Source organism: Diabrotica virgifera, chromosome 2 (genome assembly GCF_917563875.1).
Source record: "Diabrotica virgifera virgifera chromosome 2, PGI_DIABVI_V3a".
Taxonomy (NCBI): Eukaryota; Metazoa; Arthropoda; class Insecta; order Coleoptera; family Chrysomelidae; genus Diabrotica; species Diabrotica virgifera.
In genome coordinates this window covers 247,035,488-247,054,570 of record NC_065444.1, presented here as the reverse complement: position 1 = coordinate 247,054,570, position 19,083 = coordinate 247,035,488, and the positions used below count along the sequence as shown (strand labels likewise).

Below are 19,083 nucleotides of genomic sequence, written 5' to 3'. Positions count from 1 at the left end.
ACTACATCTTAAAGTGAAAGTTTCAAAATAATGTAAATAAGTTCCACAGGCAACTTGAAATTATTTTGTTTTTGTTAAAATTAAAGCCAATGAATTTTGTGCCAAAACTTTTAGGATATACGTTATTATATTTATTAAAATGAATTTTACACACTGAAAGACATTCCATACATAATAATTGCAATTTAAACTAAAGTTTTGTATTATTCTTGTCGTTGAAATGATCAAGATTAAGCTGGTATTATGAGCAAAAGCCTATTACAGAAAAGGAAAAACCAATTAAAAAAGAGGCGATAAAAGCGTATAAACTAAAAAACAACAAAACGGAAAAAATATTTGAGAAAAATGTAAACGAAAACTTCGAACAATAAAAGAAGAAGTCAATAATGATATAAACAAACTACGGAACAACTATAATGAAAATATATTGTTCTATTAAAATTTTCTATCGGCACCTATGCTTCAGAAACATGGACCATAAAAAATGTCGATTGCGCGCATCGAGTAAATAATCCAATACTAAAAGAACTTAATACAAAAACTAGACTCACCACAACTATCAACCAAAATATACTGAGATATTTTGGACATATAATTTAGAAGAAGATGCATGGAACGAATGATAGTTAAATGTAACGTAGTGGGCAAAAGGTTCAGAGGAAGATCTCCAGTACAATGGTCGGAACAACTAAAGGACATGATTGTGTACTCATTCTCTGAAGAAAAACTACACTCACAGGAAAGAGATAATAGTTGGACAGTAATATTCCAACAAATTACATGACGCCACTACATTCTTACGAAAGAGAAAAGGAAAAGAAGGAGGAAAAGCTCATTAATTTACTAAAAATATAACAAAATATTTTTTATTTTTAAGGCAGTTGCATTTTAAATCACTTTTAAAGAACCACTTGGGTTGTCATGAAATTTGGCAAATACTCATAGCTAATATGTCAAAGAAAAAAAAAAGTGATATTGTGCCGATGTGTGCTTTTGTCCTGGGGTAAGTTTCACCCCTTCTCGGGGGTGAAAAAAATAAACGTTCAAAATAAGTCCGGAATTGAATATACTGACTAATTGTAAGTGACTTTTGTTCTATAGAGTTTTTTCATGATATCAATACTTTAAATCAAAATTTTATCAATACTCGATTTATTAGCGAGTGTGTTCATTTTTCAACAAAAAAAAACACGTTTTAGAAAGCTGTTCGCAAATAACTCAAAAAAATAATTATTTTACCGAAAAAAATATTCTTAAAAAAATACAGCTTATAAAAAAGTGAAAACAATGGTGTATGTAAGAAGTCCTTAGACCCAGTAGAAGCAGAGTTATAGCTAATGAAAAGAAGGTTCTTATTCTTCAAATTCCAAATCGAAAATTTTAACTTGAAATAATCAAAAAATAAAACACTTTTTGGGGAAAACTCATCACAACTTTTTTAAAGCTTTTAATAAATGCTATTTTTGTTTTTTTAAATAGTTTCTAGCATCAAAAGTAAGTAAGTTACGCTCAAAATAAAGTTGTTCTCTTTTTTATTTGGTAAAAAAATCCTAAAAATCACCCCCTAATTAGCAACTTAAATGAAATTAATCAGTACAGGTTCACAAGTTAATTTACTTATATATTGTTTATATTTATGATGTGTAAGTTTTATCGGTTCAAAGTATGTACTTCTTTTAGAAAAAAATTGGCTGTAAAATATTTTTTTATTTTAGAAAAAAATTCTCTGTTTTTCAAAATAGGTAACTAAAAAATTATTAGTGATACCAAAAATCTCAAGGAGTAAAAAAAGTAGGTTTTGCTTTTCTGAATATGTTTCTGAATATGATTTTTTTTCTGTAAGACAAAAATTGGTTAAGATATGACTGTTCAAAATTTGCATACACTCGTGATTAGTGACTCGTTCAAGCCTTTTAACTACAGTTTTTTTTAAATAAGCAGTTTGAACCGATAAAACTTACAGATCATATAACCAAAACATAAGTAAAGTAACCTGTGAAGCGGTAACGATTAATTTCACTTGAGATGCTCATTAGAGGGTGATTTTCACGATTTTTTTTTACCAAGAAAAAATGGGACCAACATTATTTTAAGCGTAATTTAATTTTTTTAATGTTAAAAACTTTTTAAAGAATCAAAATTAAAGGTTTTTTAAATACTTTAAAAAAGTTGTAATGAGTTGTCCTCAAAGTGCTTGACTTTTTGTTTATTTCACGTAAAAATATTCGATTTGGAATTTGATGAATAATGACCTACTTTTCATAAAATACAATTCTGTTTCTACTGGGTATACAGACTTCATATAAACACTATTTTTTTCACTTTTAATAAGCTATATTTTTGTTATGAATATATTTTCCATAAAATACTTACTTGTTGAGTTATTTGAAAAAAACCGTCTACAAATGTGGTTTCTTTTGTGGTGAAATTAACATATTTACTTGCAAATAACTCAAAAAGTATTGATATAGTGAAAAAACTCTATAGAACCAAAGTTGCTTAAAATTAGTCAGTTTATCCAACTCCGGACTTATATTGAACGTATGTTTTTTCACTCCCAAGAAGGGGCGAAACTCACCCCCTAGGGCAAAATCACACATCGGCGCAATATCACTTTTATCTTTGCCATGTTAGCTATGTGTATGCCAAATTTCATGTCAATCCAAGTAGACCTGTAAAATTAATTAAAATTAATCTGTAAAAAAACGTGTATTTTTGGATGTGAGAAGTGGCATTCGGATTTTGCAGATAAAGTTAGGTGACACCTGTTTACGATTTAAATTAATTTGTTATATTTTATTTAATAGTTATTTAAATCCCGCTGCGACGGGCCTGGACTGTTTTTGTCACAACATATAGATCCAAAATCTAATGCCGAACCAGCCGGTTTTCATATATTCCTGTTTTCATATATAATGACTTGGCCTCGAGACTGTGAAGAATAAACACGTTCTTTTTGTCACGCATTTTTGTAAAATTGTACAGTAGTCAGTTCTTAAATAAATTCGTAAAACTGTTATCTACGTTATTGTCACTCTACTGAAGTGAAAGAGATGTATTCTCATCAACCAATGGTCCTTTGTTCGCCGTATAGTGCATAAGATTATTGAAATTCAGCGTCAATAATAAATTACCAGTTTAAATTTTATTATTACCAGTAAATTCAGTCAGCCAGTTCAAGACGGCATATCATCACGGTAAAAAGTTAGTGAAATTTTCGATCGTCAACAACAAGCAGGTTTTAGAAGAAGTTTGTTTGCCGCTGTACAAATGTGAGTTTTTCCTTTTTATTGATTTATTCCTATTCTAACCAATATTTTTAAATATTTCGTTATCTTTCGCTTTGTGTGAGCCAGTTTTTATTCAAATTTATATTTAATGATATTTGAACTTTATATTTTAAATGAGTATGCCAATTTTATTTGTAATAAACTGAAACCTGAATTATTTTAAAATTAGAATCGGTTTTTTGGTATAAATTGCTTTCATTTAATTAATAGTATTTGAATTATTTCGGAATAGGATTGATATTAAGCATAAATTTCATTCATTTAATTAAAATAAAATGCCGGAATCAAAAGAAACGAAAGAATCCGAAAAGTTGCGTAAAAGTAGGGAATCTGTTAGAAATCGTCTCGATACCTTCGCAAAATACATTGATAAAATAGCTATACCGGGGTCGTCGGATAATTTGCCGGTCACCGAACTTTCAGTCAGATTAGATCGGGCTGAAACAATAATAGAGGAATTTGAAGTTGTTCAGGGTAAAATAGACGCGTTAGTAGATGATGTATCAGTTGAAATAAAATATCGTGAAGATTTTGAAAATGTTTATTTTTCTACTATAGCAAAGGCAAAAGAGCTTCTGCAGCCGAAGCCTATTATATCTAGCAACGAAAATGCAAATCAAAGTTCAGTTTCTGATCGTAATAGCTCATTCAATTCAGGGATAAAGCTCCCAACCCTTCATTTGCGTCAATTTAGCGGGAACTATTCAACCTGGTTAGATTATCATGATTGCTTCGATACAATAATCGTTAAAAATAATGATATAAGTGACATTCAGAAATTTCATTATTTAAAATCATCCCTATCGGGGACAGCTGAAAAGATAATAAATTCTATTAAGGTTTCTGCAGCTAATTTTACAGTAGCGTGGAAGCTTCTTTGTGACAGGTATTCTAATGAGCCTTTACTAATCCATAATCACATCAAGTCCATTTTTAATCTAAAGGTAGTTAATCGTGACAGTTCTAAGTGTCTCCAACATCTAATTGATGGATTAACTAGTAATCTGCGATCTCTAGAATCCTTAGGGGAGCCAGTAAGCACTTGGGACTCAATAATAATTTTTATAATTCTAGAAAAACTTGATCCTGAAACTGTCAAAGATTGGGACAAGGAGAGTCGAGGTAATGCCCCTACGTCGGTAAAGCCTACTCTCGACGATCTTCTAAAATTCTTGCAGCATCGAGCTGATACTTTAGAAAAGTTCGAAGCAAGATCTATCAAGGGAGGTTCTAGTTCCAAAGATCATTCTCATTCTTCATCTCATAGGTCCAAAACTCATACAAGTCAATCATTCATCAATAATGGAGCTTTTTCAGATCTGTGTCCACATTGTAATGGTCCTCATAAAATGTCAACTTGTACTTCTTTTCAAAATTTAGATGTGCATGCGCGCATGCGTGAGGTCAAAAGGGTACGAGCGTGTTTTAATTGTTTATTTATAGGACATCAAAATACCAGTTGCAAGTATGGTAAGTGCAAGAAATGTGGGAAGAAGCATCATACGCTTCTCCACGTTAATGCAGAAAATAGCAATTCTCCAAATGATACTCAATCCGTTTCTTCGGATAATCAAACTCCACAAACATTGTCATGTCATGCAGTTCAGAATTCGTTTGCACTGCTGTCAACTGTCACAGTCCAAATTCCAGATCGGTCTGGAGTTAAACATAATTGTAGAGCCCTTCTAGACAGTGGTTCTCAGTCACATTTTGTCACTTATAGTCTGGTTTCCAAATTGGGTCTCTCCAAGGAACCTGCCGACATTTCAGTGGTCGGTGTCACTCAAATATCTTCAAGGATAAAGCACAAGAGTAAGTTGTCAGTATATTCGTTATATTCTTCTTTTTCGACAACCTTAAACTGTCTTGTTACTTCTTCAATTTGTGGTCATGTTCCAAGTATTCCGATCGACGTAGACTCTGTCTCTATTCCATCGAATATTCGCTTGTCTGATCCAAATTTCAACATTCCTTCCGGCATAGATCTTCTCATAGGTGTAGAGCTTTTCTGGGATATTCTGTGCGTTGGACAAATCAAATTGGGTCCTCAGAAACCCATTTTACAAAAAACCAAATTTGGCTGGGTAATTTCTGGCCCACTGCCCAAAAGGTACGATCATCAAATCGTCACTTGCAATTTCGCACAGCAGAATGAATGTCATCATCTATCAAGATTCTGGGAAATAGAAGAGTGTCCACTTCTCCCACCTCTTTCAAAGGAGGAAATAGAGTGCGAGGAACACTTTAAATCGACTCATAAAAGAAATTCGGATGGTCGTTTTGTAGTCAGTCTTCCATTAAAGAATTCGACTGATACTCTGGGTGAATCTAGGAGCAGAGCTGGAAAAAGATTCTTTAATCTAGAACGAAAACTTCAGAATAATCCTATCATGAAGGATATGTATGTTTTATTTATGGACGAATATATTTCAATGGGTCATATGTCTAAGGTTGAGGAGCCTACAGACCCAGCTCACTTCTATCTTCCACACCATGGAGTCCTTAAGGAGAATAGTCTCACTACTCAGCTGCGTGTAGTGTTCGATGGTTCTTGCCCTACCACTTCAGGTGTTTCAGTTAACGATCTTCAAATGGTCGGACCAGTCGTCCAAAATGATCTTATATCAATTCTATTTCGATTTAGGCAACACACTTATGTGGCTTCTGCTGACATCGCCAAAATGTATCGGCAAATTCTCGTTTGTCCTTCTGAACGAAACCTCCAGCTAATTCTGTGGAGACAGGATCCTCAGGAGCCTTTGCAAACTTATTCTCTGAACACGGTAACTTACGGCACTGCCTCTGCCAGCTTTCTTGCTACAAGATGCCTGCTTCAATTATCTTATGAAAATTCTGAGCAGTATCCTCAAGCTGCAAAGATTATTAAAAATGATTTCTACGTGGATGACCTCCTGACGGGGTCTGATTCAGCCTCAGAGCTTCTTCAACATTGTCAAGAAATTAATCATATATTATCAAAAGGTTGTTTCCCTCTTCGAAAGTGGGTTTCGAACGACCCTTCACTTCTTACAGATATTCAGGATTCTTTGGTCCCTTCAGATCTTCCTTTCTCGCTAGGTTCTTTTGAAATTACAAGAACTCTGGGACTGCAGTGGTGTCCAAAATCCGACCTTCTTCAGTATCATATATCCTCTGACGTTCTTCCTAGAACGGTTACTAAAAGGTCTATACTTTCTGGGATAGCCCATATATTCGATCCTCTTGGTCTTCTTAGCGCCACAATTATCATTGTAAAAATTTTAATGCAACGGCTGTGGTTGGAAGGCTTGGAGTGGGATCAAGCTGTACCTCTAGACATCCACACGAAGTGGCTTTCATTTCGGGATCAGCTCTGCCATTTAAACAATGTAAGAATTCCTAGACATGCTATCATTGCAAATGCTTCAACTATTGAACTGCATGGCTTCTCTGACGCTAGCGAAGCTGCATATGGTGGCGTTATTTATATTCGAAGTATTGATCACCGAGGTAATATATCGGTGCGTCTCTTTTGTGCCAAGACAAGAGTATCTCCTTTAAAAAAAATTAGCCTTCCTCGATTGGAACTTTGTGGAGCCTTGATATTGTCACGGCTCGTGAAGAAAGTCACAGAATCGCTCAGTCTTCAATTTCATGATATTGTTCTTTGGACAGATTCCACTATCGTCTTAGGGTGGATCAGAACCTCGCCACATATTCTTAAAACATTCGTGGCTAATAGAGTGTCTGAAATTCAATCCAGCACTTCGTCTAGCGCTTGGAGACATGTCGGTACCAAGGATAATCCTGCGGATTTATTGTCCCGAGGTGTGGAACCCAGTCGACTTGCGTCATCAAAAATTTGGTGGCACGGTCCTCCCTTCCTCATGGAATCTCCTAGTAGTTGGCCGGTCCTAATCATTCAGCCTGAGCAAGATCTTCCGGAGACTAAGAAAGTTACTCATTCTTTGGTCACAAGCTTCGTGCAATTCTTTCCATTCCAGAATTACAGCAATTTCTCGTTTCTCACAAGAGTCATTGCTCGTTGTTTGCGTCTATTCCGAAATAGTTCAGGGTCAAGATGCAGAGTTTCCGATCCTCTCACCACCATACAGCTTCAAGCCTCTGTCATATGTATTGCAAAGATGGTTCAAGCAGAGATATTTCCAAAGGAACTTCATAACCTTTCCAAGGGAAAATCGCTGTCTTCTAAAAGTAAAATTCTTTCTTTAAATCCATTTCTGGATAGTGATGGAGTAATCAGAGTTGGTGGTAGATTACGCAACTCTAAATATGATTTTAATAAAAGACATCCAATACTTCTTCCTGCAAATCATCCTGTTACGACTATGATCTTTCGGTCGGAGCATCTAAGGTTGTTGCATGCCGGTCCTCAGCACTTACTGTCCGTCGTTCGTGAACGTTTTTGGCCTATTTCAGGTAGATCTATTGCGAAACAGGTTGTTCGTCAATGTATACGCTGTTTTCGTGCCAATCCTCCTCAATGTACACCCATGATGGGAGATCTTCCTGCATCTAGAGTAAATCCATCGTTTCCGTTTGCAATCACGGGAGTGGACTATGCAGGCCCGTTCACTCTCAAAACAAGACAAGGTAGAAACCCAGGTACTTACAAGGCTTATGTTAGTCTTTTTATTTGTCTAGCTACTAAAGCTATACACTTGGAACTGGTCACAGACTTAACTACATCTTGCTTCCTCGCTGCTTTAAGACGATTTATAGCTAGAAGAGGCAAGCCAGTTCAAATTATGTCCGATAATGGCACGAACTTCGTAGGTTGTCGTAACGAGCTTAAGCATCTCGGTAAGTTTATCAAATCTAATGAAAAACAAATCGCGGAATCATGCTGCAATGATGAAATCAATTGGCAATTTATTCCTTCGCATTCCCCTCATTTCGGCGGAATATGGGAGGCGGGAGTAAAATCTATGAAATCGCATTTAAAAAGAATCGTTACGGGATCTCATTTATTTTATGAAGACTTTTCAACTGTGCTCACTCAGGTGGAAGGTATACTAAATTCACGCCCTTTAAGTCCTATGTCCTCCGATCCTTCAGACCTTTTACCTATAACCCCGGCTCACTTTCTGATTGGGAGGTCCATGAATTCCATACCAGAAGTAGACGTTTCTAATGTCAACCCTCTTCGGTTATCAAGATTTGAACATCTTCAGCAACTCCGTCAACATTTTTGGCGAAGATGGTCTTTGGAGTACGTTTCGGAGATGCAGCAGAGACAAAAGTGGAAGGTGAATCAATTCCAAATTAAGGTTGGTGCTCTTGTCCTAATTAAAAGTAAGGACGCCCCTCCTCTCCAGTGGTCCCTGGGACGTGTGGAACAGTTGCATCCAGGGACTGACAACATTTCAAGGGTTGTCACACTTAAAACAGCTAAAGGACTCGTTCGTGTAGCAGTTGTGAACATTTGCCCACTTCCAAGTGAATAGAAGTCGCCAGGTGACAGTGATTATTTATTGACTGTAATATATTGCGTTTAATTTCATTTTTAATTGATTGAAAGCTTTCCCTTTCAAGGTGGGGGGCATGTTTACGATTTAAATTAATTTGTTATATTTTATTTAATAGTTATTTAAATCCCGCTGCGACGGGCCTGGACTGTTTTTGTCACAACATATAGATCCAAAATCTAATGCCGAACCAGCCGGTTTTCATATATTCCTGTTTTCATATATAATGACTTGGCCTCGAGACTGTGAAGAATAAACACGTTCTTTTTGTCACGCATTTTTGTAAAATTGTACAGTAGTCAGTTCTTAAATAAATTCGTAAAACTGTTATCTACGTTATTGTCACTCTACTGAAGTGAAAGAGATGTATTCTCATCAACCAACACCTTCAGTAATAATAATTGACTTATGCTTCTTCTCAAATATGCCCGTAACATTAATAAAAAAATTAAAATATTTAAAAATTTCGAAAAACATCGATTTTTTTCTGCTTTCTTTGCTTATAACTTTAAAACGGTTCGTTTTGGAACAAAGTCGTAGAGAAATAAAATAAAGATAATTTAATTTTGTTTGATATGCGACCGATCAAAAATTTCTTAAGGTATTAACTTTTCTACAATATAGCAATAAATACAAAATAAGGGGCAAAATACGCCTGTTGTTATTCAATGTTTCTTAACCACTTTGGTGCCACTTAGAACCTTAGTAATTCGCTTAGAAAATTCTTATAACTTACTTAAATGGGCTACCAAATTTCATTAAAATCGACGTAATAAATTTTGCATAATAAATTTGAAATATAAATGTTTTTAAAAAAGTTCAAATTTTTTAAAATCTTTCTGAACAAAAAGTAGACCATTTAGAAGTTGGCTAATTTTTTTACATATAAAGAGGTGCTCTACTTATCTAATACACTCTAGAGAATTAAAAATCGGATTATTTAAGGGGCCTCGGCAATGTTTTAAAATTATAAACAATTTTTTGGCTTATAAACAAATAGCTTTGTTTAATAATAAAAAATTAATTATTAGCAATGCAAATAATTAAAACCGGTATAATGTGACCTAAACTTTCAAATGCTGTCAGCAGAATTGCTATTTTATTTTTAATCAAAATTTATTCTCGTTCAAAAATTGCAATTTTTCGATTTTTTTAATGTTCCACCGCGTTTATCTCGAAAACTATGCATCCTACGAAAAAACTTGTAAGAACATTTTTTGCTTAGAATTACCCAAGAAATACAAAAAATGTTTTATTTTGCGAAGAATCGATGTTATGTAATTTCTCAAGTTCTTTGTTTATAACAATCTTATCGACATCCGGATCAAAAAATTCGTGTTCTACGGGTCAAAATACATAAAAAAATACTTGGGTAAGTCCATCTAAATAAAGGACCCCGTAACAGCCCCTCCTGGACACTAATTTGTTTATAAGCGAAAAAATTGTTTGTAAGTTTAAAACATTGCTGAGGCTGCTTAAATAATCCGATTTCAATTCTGTAAAGTGCATTAGATAGGCGGAGTGCTTCTTTATATGTGAAAAAGTTGACAAATCTTTGTATGTTCTAATTTTTGTTGTGCAAAATTTTAAAAAAATTAATTTTTTAAAAAAGTTTAGATTTCAAAATTATTGTGAAAAAATTAGTAAGTCAATTTTAATGAAATTTGGTGGACGGTTTTAGCACATTACATAATTTTTCTAAGCGAATTAGGAAGGTTCCAAGTGTAACCTAAGTGATGGAAAAACCTTGAATAAAGACAGGCTTGTTTTGCCCCTTTATTTTATATTTATTGCTATTTTGCAGCAAGGGTGTTAAATTAAGATATTTTTAACCAATCGTATCTGATAGAAAATTTAATTATTTTTGTTTTATTCCTATACGACTTTGTTCCAAAATGAATCGTTTTAAAGTTATAAGCAAAGAAAGTAGAAAAAAAAACGAAATTTTTTGAAATTTTTAAATATTTTATTTTTTTTTTATTAATGTTCCGGGCATATTTGAGAAGGAGCATAAGTCAATTATTATTAACGAAGTTATCACCTAACTTTATCCGCAAAAATCCGAATGCCACCTCTCACATCCACCTAAAAACAGATCCTTCCTGGTCTAAAGCGGTTCTTTAAAGTTTGGAGGTTTTGAAATATTTTACCGTGAGTGAATGGACTAATACATGCATATTAACCGCTTAATGAAATCAGCAGTTCATGTTTTCATAAGTCACTTGTGGTATTTATTTACCGTAAAACCAAGTTTGTGCTACTCTACGACTATTATTTATCGCTTTTGGCAAAGGTTCACAAACTGTGTATGAGTTATATAACCTCTAATTAAACGAGACTGTTGCGGCAAAATCACATCAGGAGTTTTTTTTATGGGAAATCGATTTGAAACGCCTGTGGCAAATTGGCTATTAAGTATTAAAAACTGGAAATATAGAGTGAAGCGATGTCGATTTTTTAAAGGAATTGCGCAAACAAAGACTAAATGGTGAAAAATAAAATTATTTAAAAATGTGTTTCTCTCGTTTTAGCGAAGAAAATAAGGATATTTTACACTACTTTAAGTTTTATAGTTACTGGGTCGTTATAAGTGACTCTTACTTATTGACCGTGTAATGAAACAGTGAAAAACACTGACGAAATATTGACGAAATATCTGAATATTCTGATATTTGCCATCGGCATTTTAACAGTGAAGGGTATACGGACAGTATTACTGATCATCAGTAATATAATAATGATATTATATTCTATACCGCAAGTGTCACTTTTGATAAATAATATTTCTTACATTTTTCGTTATTTTATCTGTATAGTGTCACAACTCAAAAAAAAATTAATATTTTTAATACACTTAAGCTATTTTATAGAGCTTCAAAAACCATTGTAACTGACAAAATAGTTATTATAGTATGGTATAACTAGACCCAAACCCAGACATCCAAAGTGAAAGTTATCCTCCAACACCAAATTGTTCTATATGATCCACATAATGTTCAGAAAAAAGTCACACCATTTTTAGCGTCGGGTTTGGGGGGGAGAGGGGGGAGAAATCGGTAAATTCGTAGTTTTTTTACGTTTTTCTTCAATATTTCTAAAACTATGCGGTTTAGCATGAACAGTCTTCTATACAAAAATGTTCTACATTAAATTTGAAATAAAAAAGGTCCTATGCATAATCCTTCTAAAATGAACGGTTCAAAAGTTACGGAGGTAGTATAGCATAATTGGTCCAAAAAAGGCCTAACCCAGACATCCAAAGTAAAAGTTTTCCTTCAACACCATTGTTCTATATGGTCCACATATTGTTCATTAAAAAGTTACACCATTTTAAGCGTCCGGTTTGGGGGGGGGGAGATGGCGGAAAAGTCGGTAAATTAGTAGTTTTTTTACTTTTTTCGTCAATATTTCTAAAACTATGCTTTAGCATAAACAATGTTCTATACAAAAATGTTCTACGTGAAATTTAAAACAGAAAAGGTCCTATACATAACTGTTATAAAATCAACGGTTGCAGTGTTACGGAGGGTAAAAGTGGAGGTTTTCGATACTTTTTATATTCTTTGGGCAATTTATAAAAATTTTCTTTAACAGGATTGTGTTTTGTAAATAAAATTTGCTATTTCAGTGGCCGATGATATGTTAGTGATAAGCCCTTGAAGAAACGTCAACCTCACCACCCAAAATCATAATTAATTGCCCAGATAATATAAAAAGTAGTGATGTAAAATTTCCGGGAAGATTGGAACGCCAGAAAGTTTCCGGAAGCTTTCCGGGAATATTGGAAACTTTCTGAAACTTATGGAAATATTGCATTTTTATTAAAATTGTTATAATACGTTAAACAAATCAGTAGTTAGCTTTACTTATTGTTGTGGTATTACGACTCCAGAAAAAATCTGTTAAAAATTAAATGTCCAAAAATACATTTAAAAGTCGCAATAATGTTATTCAACCTAATTAAAAAAAATACTTTGAATATTTTGTTATGAGTCATTATAATTAAAACTAAAAAAGTTATTTTATTTAAAAAAATATTAAAATAAAAAAGATAACATACAATAAACAAACCAAAATTGATTATAATATAGGAACTTACTTCAGGTAATCTGTATTCCTATAAAGTATTAAAGCAGGAACATTTTTCTTAACTAATAATAACAAAAGACACTACAACATTCTTAGGAAATATAATTATAAAATATATAAATAAGTAAGAGTCTATTCTTGTGTCAGAGAAATTTTCTTCACACAAGCTGGACTGTATTATGAAGAGAATATAATGAAGAGTGTCTCTCTCCGTCTCGCTTAATCTTTCATTGTCTGATATGGATTTAGAGTATTGCCCTGGTTCCAACAGATGAACTATAGAAAAGACTCTCATCACATACCATTTTCCAAACAGTATGTGCTATAACTACGCCCTTTTTCAGCGTAGGAAGCTGGTAACTCCAGTATGGTAATTGCCAAATCTTTTAAAGAAGTTTTGGTGTACATTCCTTGTCACCAGCTTATACAATCTACTAATCGTGCTGAAAGCCAAATAAAATCCATTGGCCAAAGGTCTGCTTTTGCACAGAATTTTATTAGTTCTGTAAAAAGGTTTTCTTTTTTAAATAAACTTGGGATGATTGGTTAATACCTTGTCTATACACTGCATAGCTAATATATGCTCTTGAAGAATGAGGCTTTGTTCTGTTAAAGAAGAATCAAGTAAGTTGCAGCATAGTGCACGTGCACAGGCTTCACGGCCATTTTTTCTTTTTTATAATTTAGATAAGCATTCCTGTTCCTCAGACTTACTGATTGGAAGTAATGGAATATTCTCGGTAAAAATATTTTCTGTATCCTTAAATGCCTCGACAACCTGGGATATTTTAAACATATGTACTTCCAATAAAGTACCTAATCCATTTCACAATAATTGGTGTTAGCACAACTGCTACTTTTTGCAACTTTATCCAAAATATTTCATCATCCAGACAGTTTTGTTTAAAATTCCGTGAAAATTTTAAATTTTCTCCCTCTATGACCATAAGCATCGGTAAAGCACTTTTAGACGCAATAATGTTATTTATACAATTAAGGATTGAACCACATCTAGTTTTTACAGAAAGTTTTAAAGATATAACTTTATTGTAGTTTTAAATTTCTCCTTTTTATTTATTATTTCCCTTTTGAAATATTCCCATGCATTATACCTATACTACAATCACAATAAATAGGCACTAGAAAAAAAAACAAACCAAGACACATTGAATATTCGAGGAGGACTCCCAAATCATGATTTACAATGTATATACATTGTAAATCATGATTCGGGAGTACTTCTCGTAACATTCAACGTGTCTTAAACGTGTGAATTAAATAGCGCTACTTCTATGTAAATTCAAATTGCGTCACTGAATCTTATGTCCAAAAGGCTTTTGGAAATATTCTCAAAAGTTCTCGGAAATATTATGGAAAGTTCACGGAAACATTCTTAAAAATTCTCGGAAATATTCTCGAGAATTTTCCATTGAAAGTTTCCGGGAATATTCGCGGTCAGGAGAATATTTCCATTTTTATAGGCGAATATTCTCGGAAACTTTCCAATGTTCGCGAATATTCGCTTGGAAATATTCTCGACTCACATCACGAATAAAAAGTATCGAAAACCTTCACTTTTCACCCTCCGTAACTCTGGAACCGTTAATTTTATAACAATTATGTATAGGACCTTTTTTGTAGAGACCCTTTTGTATAGACCCTTTTGTATGAACTATAAAATGTATTAGGTATCATGAAAATCAAAAATGTTGAATTTAGCTTGATCCAAAATGTTAAACAGAAGAAGGAGACGCTCCAAAAATAAGGTAGAGAAACCATGATAAACAGTATATGAAGTATGTATTGAAAACGAAAGATATAAATCAAATAAAATATCCATCATTATGTCCCGAGTTAACACCGTCAGATTTTCGTGGCTTTGATTCATTGAAACAGTTACTTACAGATTTTTTAAATGTGGAACTTTTCTTTGAATTTGTCGAATAAAAAGTAGCTGTCCAGGAACCGAAGCTTTTCACCTCGCAATTTTTACAGAATAGATCGATTTGCTTGAACATTTGAAAATAATTAGTGGATAGTCCAAGTATCAAAATCTATATGCTGCCGAAAGGCGCTTTTACCATGGGGGTGGTTGCCACCCCATCTCGGGGGTGGAAATTTTTTATTATATTTTGACCGCAAAAGTTGATAAAAACATTCATTCTAAGCAAAAAATGTTCTATACATTTTTTTGATAAAATTAATAGTTTTCGATTTATTCGCTATCGAAAGTGATTGTTTTATAGGTATCGAAAAATGTTTTTCGATATACATACTCATTTACGATTCACTCAATTTTTGCCGTAGAAAAAATTTTTTCAAACCAAGTTAAAAAACCTAGAATTTCGTATTTAAACATTTTTTCGTGTCTCTGATGCTAATCTTTCTATTCTGAAGAGAATTGTATTTTTTACCAAACTATAAAAATTCGTTATTCGCTTTTGACTCCAGTTTTTTTTTAATTAATCATTCTAAGCCAGTCAATCTTCTAGAATCTATTAACAATGCATAAATAAAGAAGAATGAATAAGGCCAATTACTAAAAACACCGCTAACTTACATTATTATGCTTCCAATTGGATTTCTCCTTTTTTTTTCAAAAAAATATATTGATTTTTTAACCGTAACTTTTTTATTTTTATCTTTGAAAGTATGTTAAAAAAGAATTTTGTAGGTCTTTACAAGATCTATAAGTCTATTAATATTAAATCTTTTTAAAACAATCAGTTGCAAAAAGAGGTGATTTTGAAAGGGTTAGTAAAGGTGGTTTTTGCATGTTATTACAAGTTTTAATTGTAAATAGCTCACTCAATTTTTGCCGTAGAAAAAATGTTTGCAAACCAGTTTTCTGGGAATTAAATAATCTACAATTTCATATTTAAACATTTTTTTGTATCCTTGATGCTAATCTCTCTATTCCGAAGAAAAGGCCATTTTTTTCCAAACTACAAAAATTCGTTATTTGCTTTTAACTCCATTTTTTTTAAATTAATCATTCTAAGCCCTTCAAACTTCTAGAACCTATTAATAATATATAAATAAACAAGACCAAATAAGGTCAGTGACTAATTTTAATTAAGGTAGTGATTAGGGATTTCCTTCCGATCACTTTTTCGCTGAAAAAAATAGGGACTGATATTCTTTTCCTTATAAGTCACTTAATTTTTGAGCTAGAGACGTTTTTTTATTTCTAAAGATAGGTACTGTTAAATACTTTAAATTAGTTTAGACAAGTTATCCTCGAAAAATGCATAGTTTTCTCGTCTTTTGACTTTGAAACTACAATATTTAGCATTTGACGAAGAAGAGCTAACATATAATAAAGTATAGCTCGATTACTGTTGGTCTTAAAGAAAATGTTTATTGTTTATTGTTTAATTTTTTGTTTATTGTTTTTGAAAATTGTTTATTTTTTCAAAAGGTAGATTTTTCTTAAATGAAGTCGTTTTGGTAAAACGAAAACTTTTTGAGTTATTAGCAGAAACCTGATTAAAAACACTGATTTTTTCGATATAAAACTAACACTTTTGATAGCGAATAAATCGAAAACTATTAATTTATCAAAAAATTGTATAGAATATTTTTTGCTTAGAATGAATGTTTTATCAATTTTTGCAGTCAAAATATAATAAAAAAATTTCCACTCCCGAGATGGGGTGGCAACCACCCCATGGTAAAAGCGCCTTTCGGCATCATATAGATTTTGATCCTTGGACTATCCACTACTTATTCTCAAATTTTTAAGCAAATCGATTCATTCTGTAAAAATTGCAAGGTTTTGTCCTATTTTAATTCATTACTTGGACTACATGAAAGAAAATATTTTACACACCAAGGCTATTTAATTAATGAATTGCATACATTTTAGAATGAATCTAATTTTACATAGTAACGCCTGGAATTCCGTACGAATCCCTTTAATTTACGCTTTTTTCAGGATCCGGAATTTTCGTTTCCCCGTCTGGACTTCTAGAAAGGACAGGATCAATCGGGATGAGTTTTGTGATATGGATGGCATGTGGATTGTTATCCTTGTTGGGTGAGTATTTTTTCATTTCCTTTTATTTGGAAAATCGTTATGTTAGATACTTAGAAAATTTATTAGTTTTTTATGTGATTGTTTCCCACTTAGCTGGTTGAATAACATAAAACCTGAATAACGAGGTAATAATATTTTTATTAACGATTATTAATCTTTAAAAGGTGTATGAAATTTTTTTATTAAATGGTTGAATATCTTATGGGGACGGGGAGTAAAGTATGCTAAATGTGCAATCACTCTACGGCTTTGGTAACCTATTGGGTTGTGAAGAGTAGATCCTAAAACCAAAAAAAGTTAAGTAAAATTTTTATTTTTTATTTTATTTTGTTTTATTTTTATTTTTATTTTTATTTTAATAATGAATTTATGCTTTACTTTATGGACGCACTGTATATTATTTCTGTATATTTTTATGTCCTTATTTTTTATTTCTCGCACCTTCTAAGCAAATAAACCAGATACAGTTTTTGTTTACTTTATGATGCGTTGCCGCAACAATCAATTTGCTGGTAATTTGACGTCTTGACGTAAGCAATAAGCACATGACGCCCCTACGTAATTCGGCTACTACAATATCTATCTATAGATCGGCATGAATCTCAGTTTCAATGATCCTAATTGTCTATTTCAGGAAAAAAAAAGAAATACATTTTTATTGGCTTCTCTACGATTGCTTTTAAAAGGATTAGCGCAGGGTTGTACTCGGACACAATTCATCTTAAATATCCAAAAAGGATTTAGTACGTAGATTATTTATAAAAAATACACTTTGAAAGCAAATTGTCACAAAAAATAAAATCACAAAAGGTTAATGATGAATGAAACAACAACAATTCTTTCAAATACAAATTATCCCATAATACTGAATCTAATCGCATTACCAAACTAATTATGAATGGCTATTTACTAATTTATTACCTACTTATAAAACTATGAAAAACCTAAGAATAGTTAATTTTTAATATATGCTAATAACTATTGTAAAAAATAAAATAAAAAAATTAGTTTAAAAGCTATTCAATACGTTTATTCCAACCAACCTTTTTTGCAATAACATAAGTAAGAAATAGATTTTGACAAACAATAATTGTACGGAGAGTACAGCATAAGAGAGAGAGAGAGAGAGAGAGAGAGAGAGAGAGAGAGATTATATCAAAAAAATTAAAAACAATTTCAAACATTGCAACTTAATGTGGAAAACATAATTTTTTGCTTATAAACATGTAGAATACATTTTTCGCTATTTCGCGAAAACCTGTCATTTTTTCACAAATTTAAAAAAAGTTGCCTACGAAAATTATGGACGAAATTAATCACTTTTTTAATTCGTAGCATGTTTGTTTATACCAACTAAGAATCTTAATAATTAGCGGCATTTGAAAGATAAAAAAGTTGCAATGTTTTTGTAATCAATCAAGTTTTGTAATGTTGGAAATGATTTTTTCTTTTTAAATTCATTTGGTAAAATAACTCTCTTTCTTGATTATGCTACCCGTAGCATTATTAAAAGTTCATTGTTTTTACTTATGCTATTACAATAAAAGTTTTTTTGTATAAATACCTAAATTGAATAACTTACAATGAATAACTAATTGATGAATAGGGCTCAAATTGTAACCACATTTTTGCCTCCATAAGATCAAATTTTACACACAATATCAAGGTTGTAGGTTTGTTTTAATAGTTATAACATTTATTGAAAATTGAGAATTCTTAGGTTTTTTATAATTTTTTTAGCAACAAATTAGTATCGCAACATTCACATATCGTCAGTTTATAAAGTTTTAAACGTATTTTATCAACTACCTCCAAATTCTTTCAAAATGCTTTACTTTTTACTGGTAGACGAAAGTTGCTATAGCACCAGTAAAACTGGCGATGTAAAAACTGGAAGTATATATTTATCCTCGTCTTGCTAAGCCGCGTCGAAAAATATATCGCTTGAACTATTTCGGCGACTTTAAAACAGTACTCCAACTGCAAATCTGGAACCGGAAGTCCCAGCTCAAATATCTCACCTTTAACACCATATTCGGGTTATATGCTCTCATTCGACACCTCATTTGTCATTCTATTTATTATAATAACGGAGGAGTTATGTTCACGGCCTGAAAGAGAGAGAGAGAGCCATGGATAATTCAAGGTTTTCAGATTTTAATGTACAAAAGCTGAAATAGTTATTTATGAAACAGTT

General features: G+C 32.4%; 1 protein-coding gene across 2 annotated transcripts in view; it reads left to right on the top strand.

The window, feature by feature from the left end:
* LOC114326745 (b(0,+)-type amino acid transporter 1) overlaps nucleotides 1-19,083 on the top strand; it is a 267,109-nt gene that overhangs the window by 165,419 nt on the left and 82,607 nt on the right. For both annotated transcript variants that reach the window (XM_050644420.1, XM_050644419.1), the window contains exon 3: nucleotides 16,785-16,886. In XM_050644420.1, coding sequence (XP_050500377.1) covers nucleotides 16,785-16,886 — 102 coding nt within the window. The remainder of the gene's footprint in view (nucleotides 1-16,784; nucleotides 16,887-19,083) is intronic.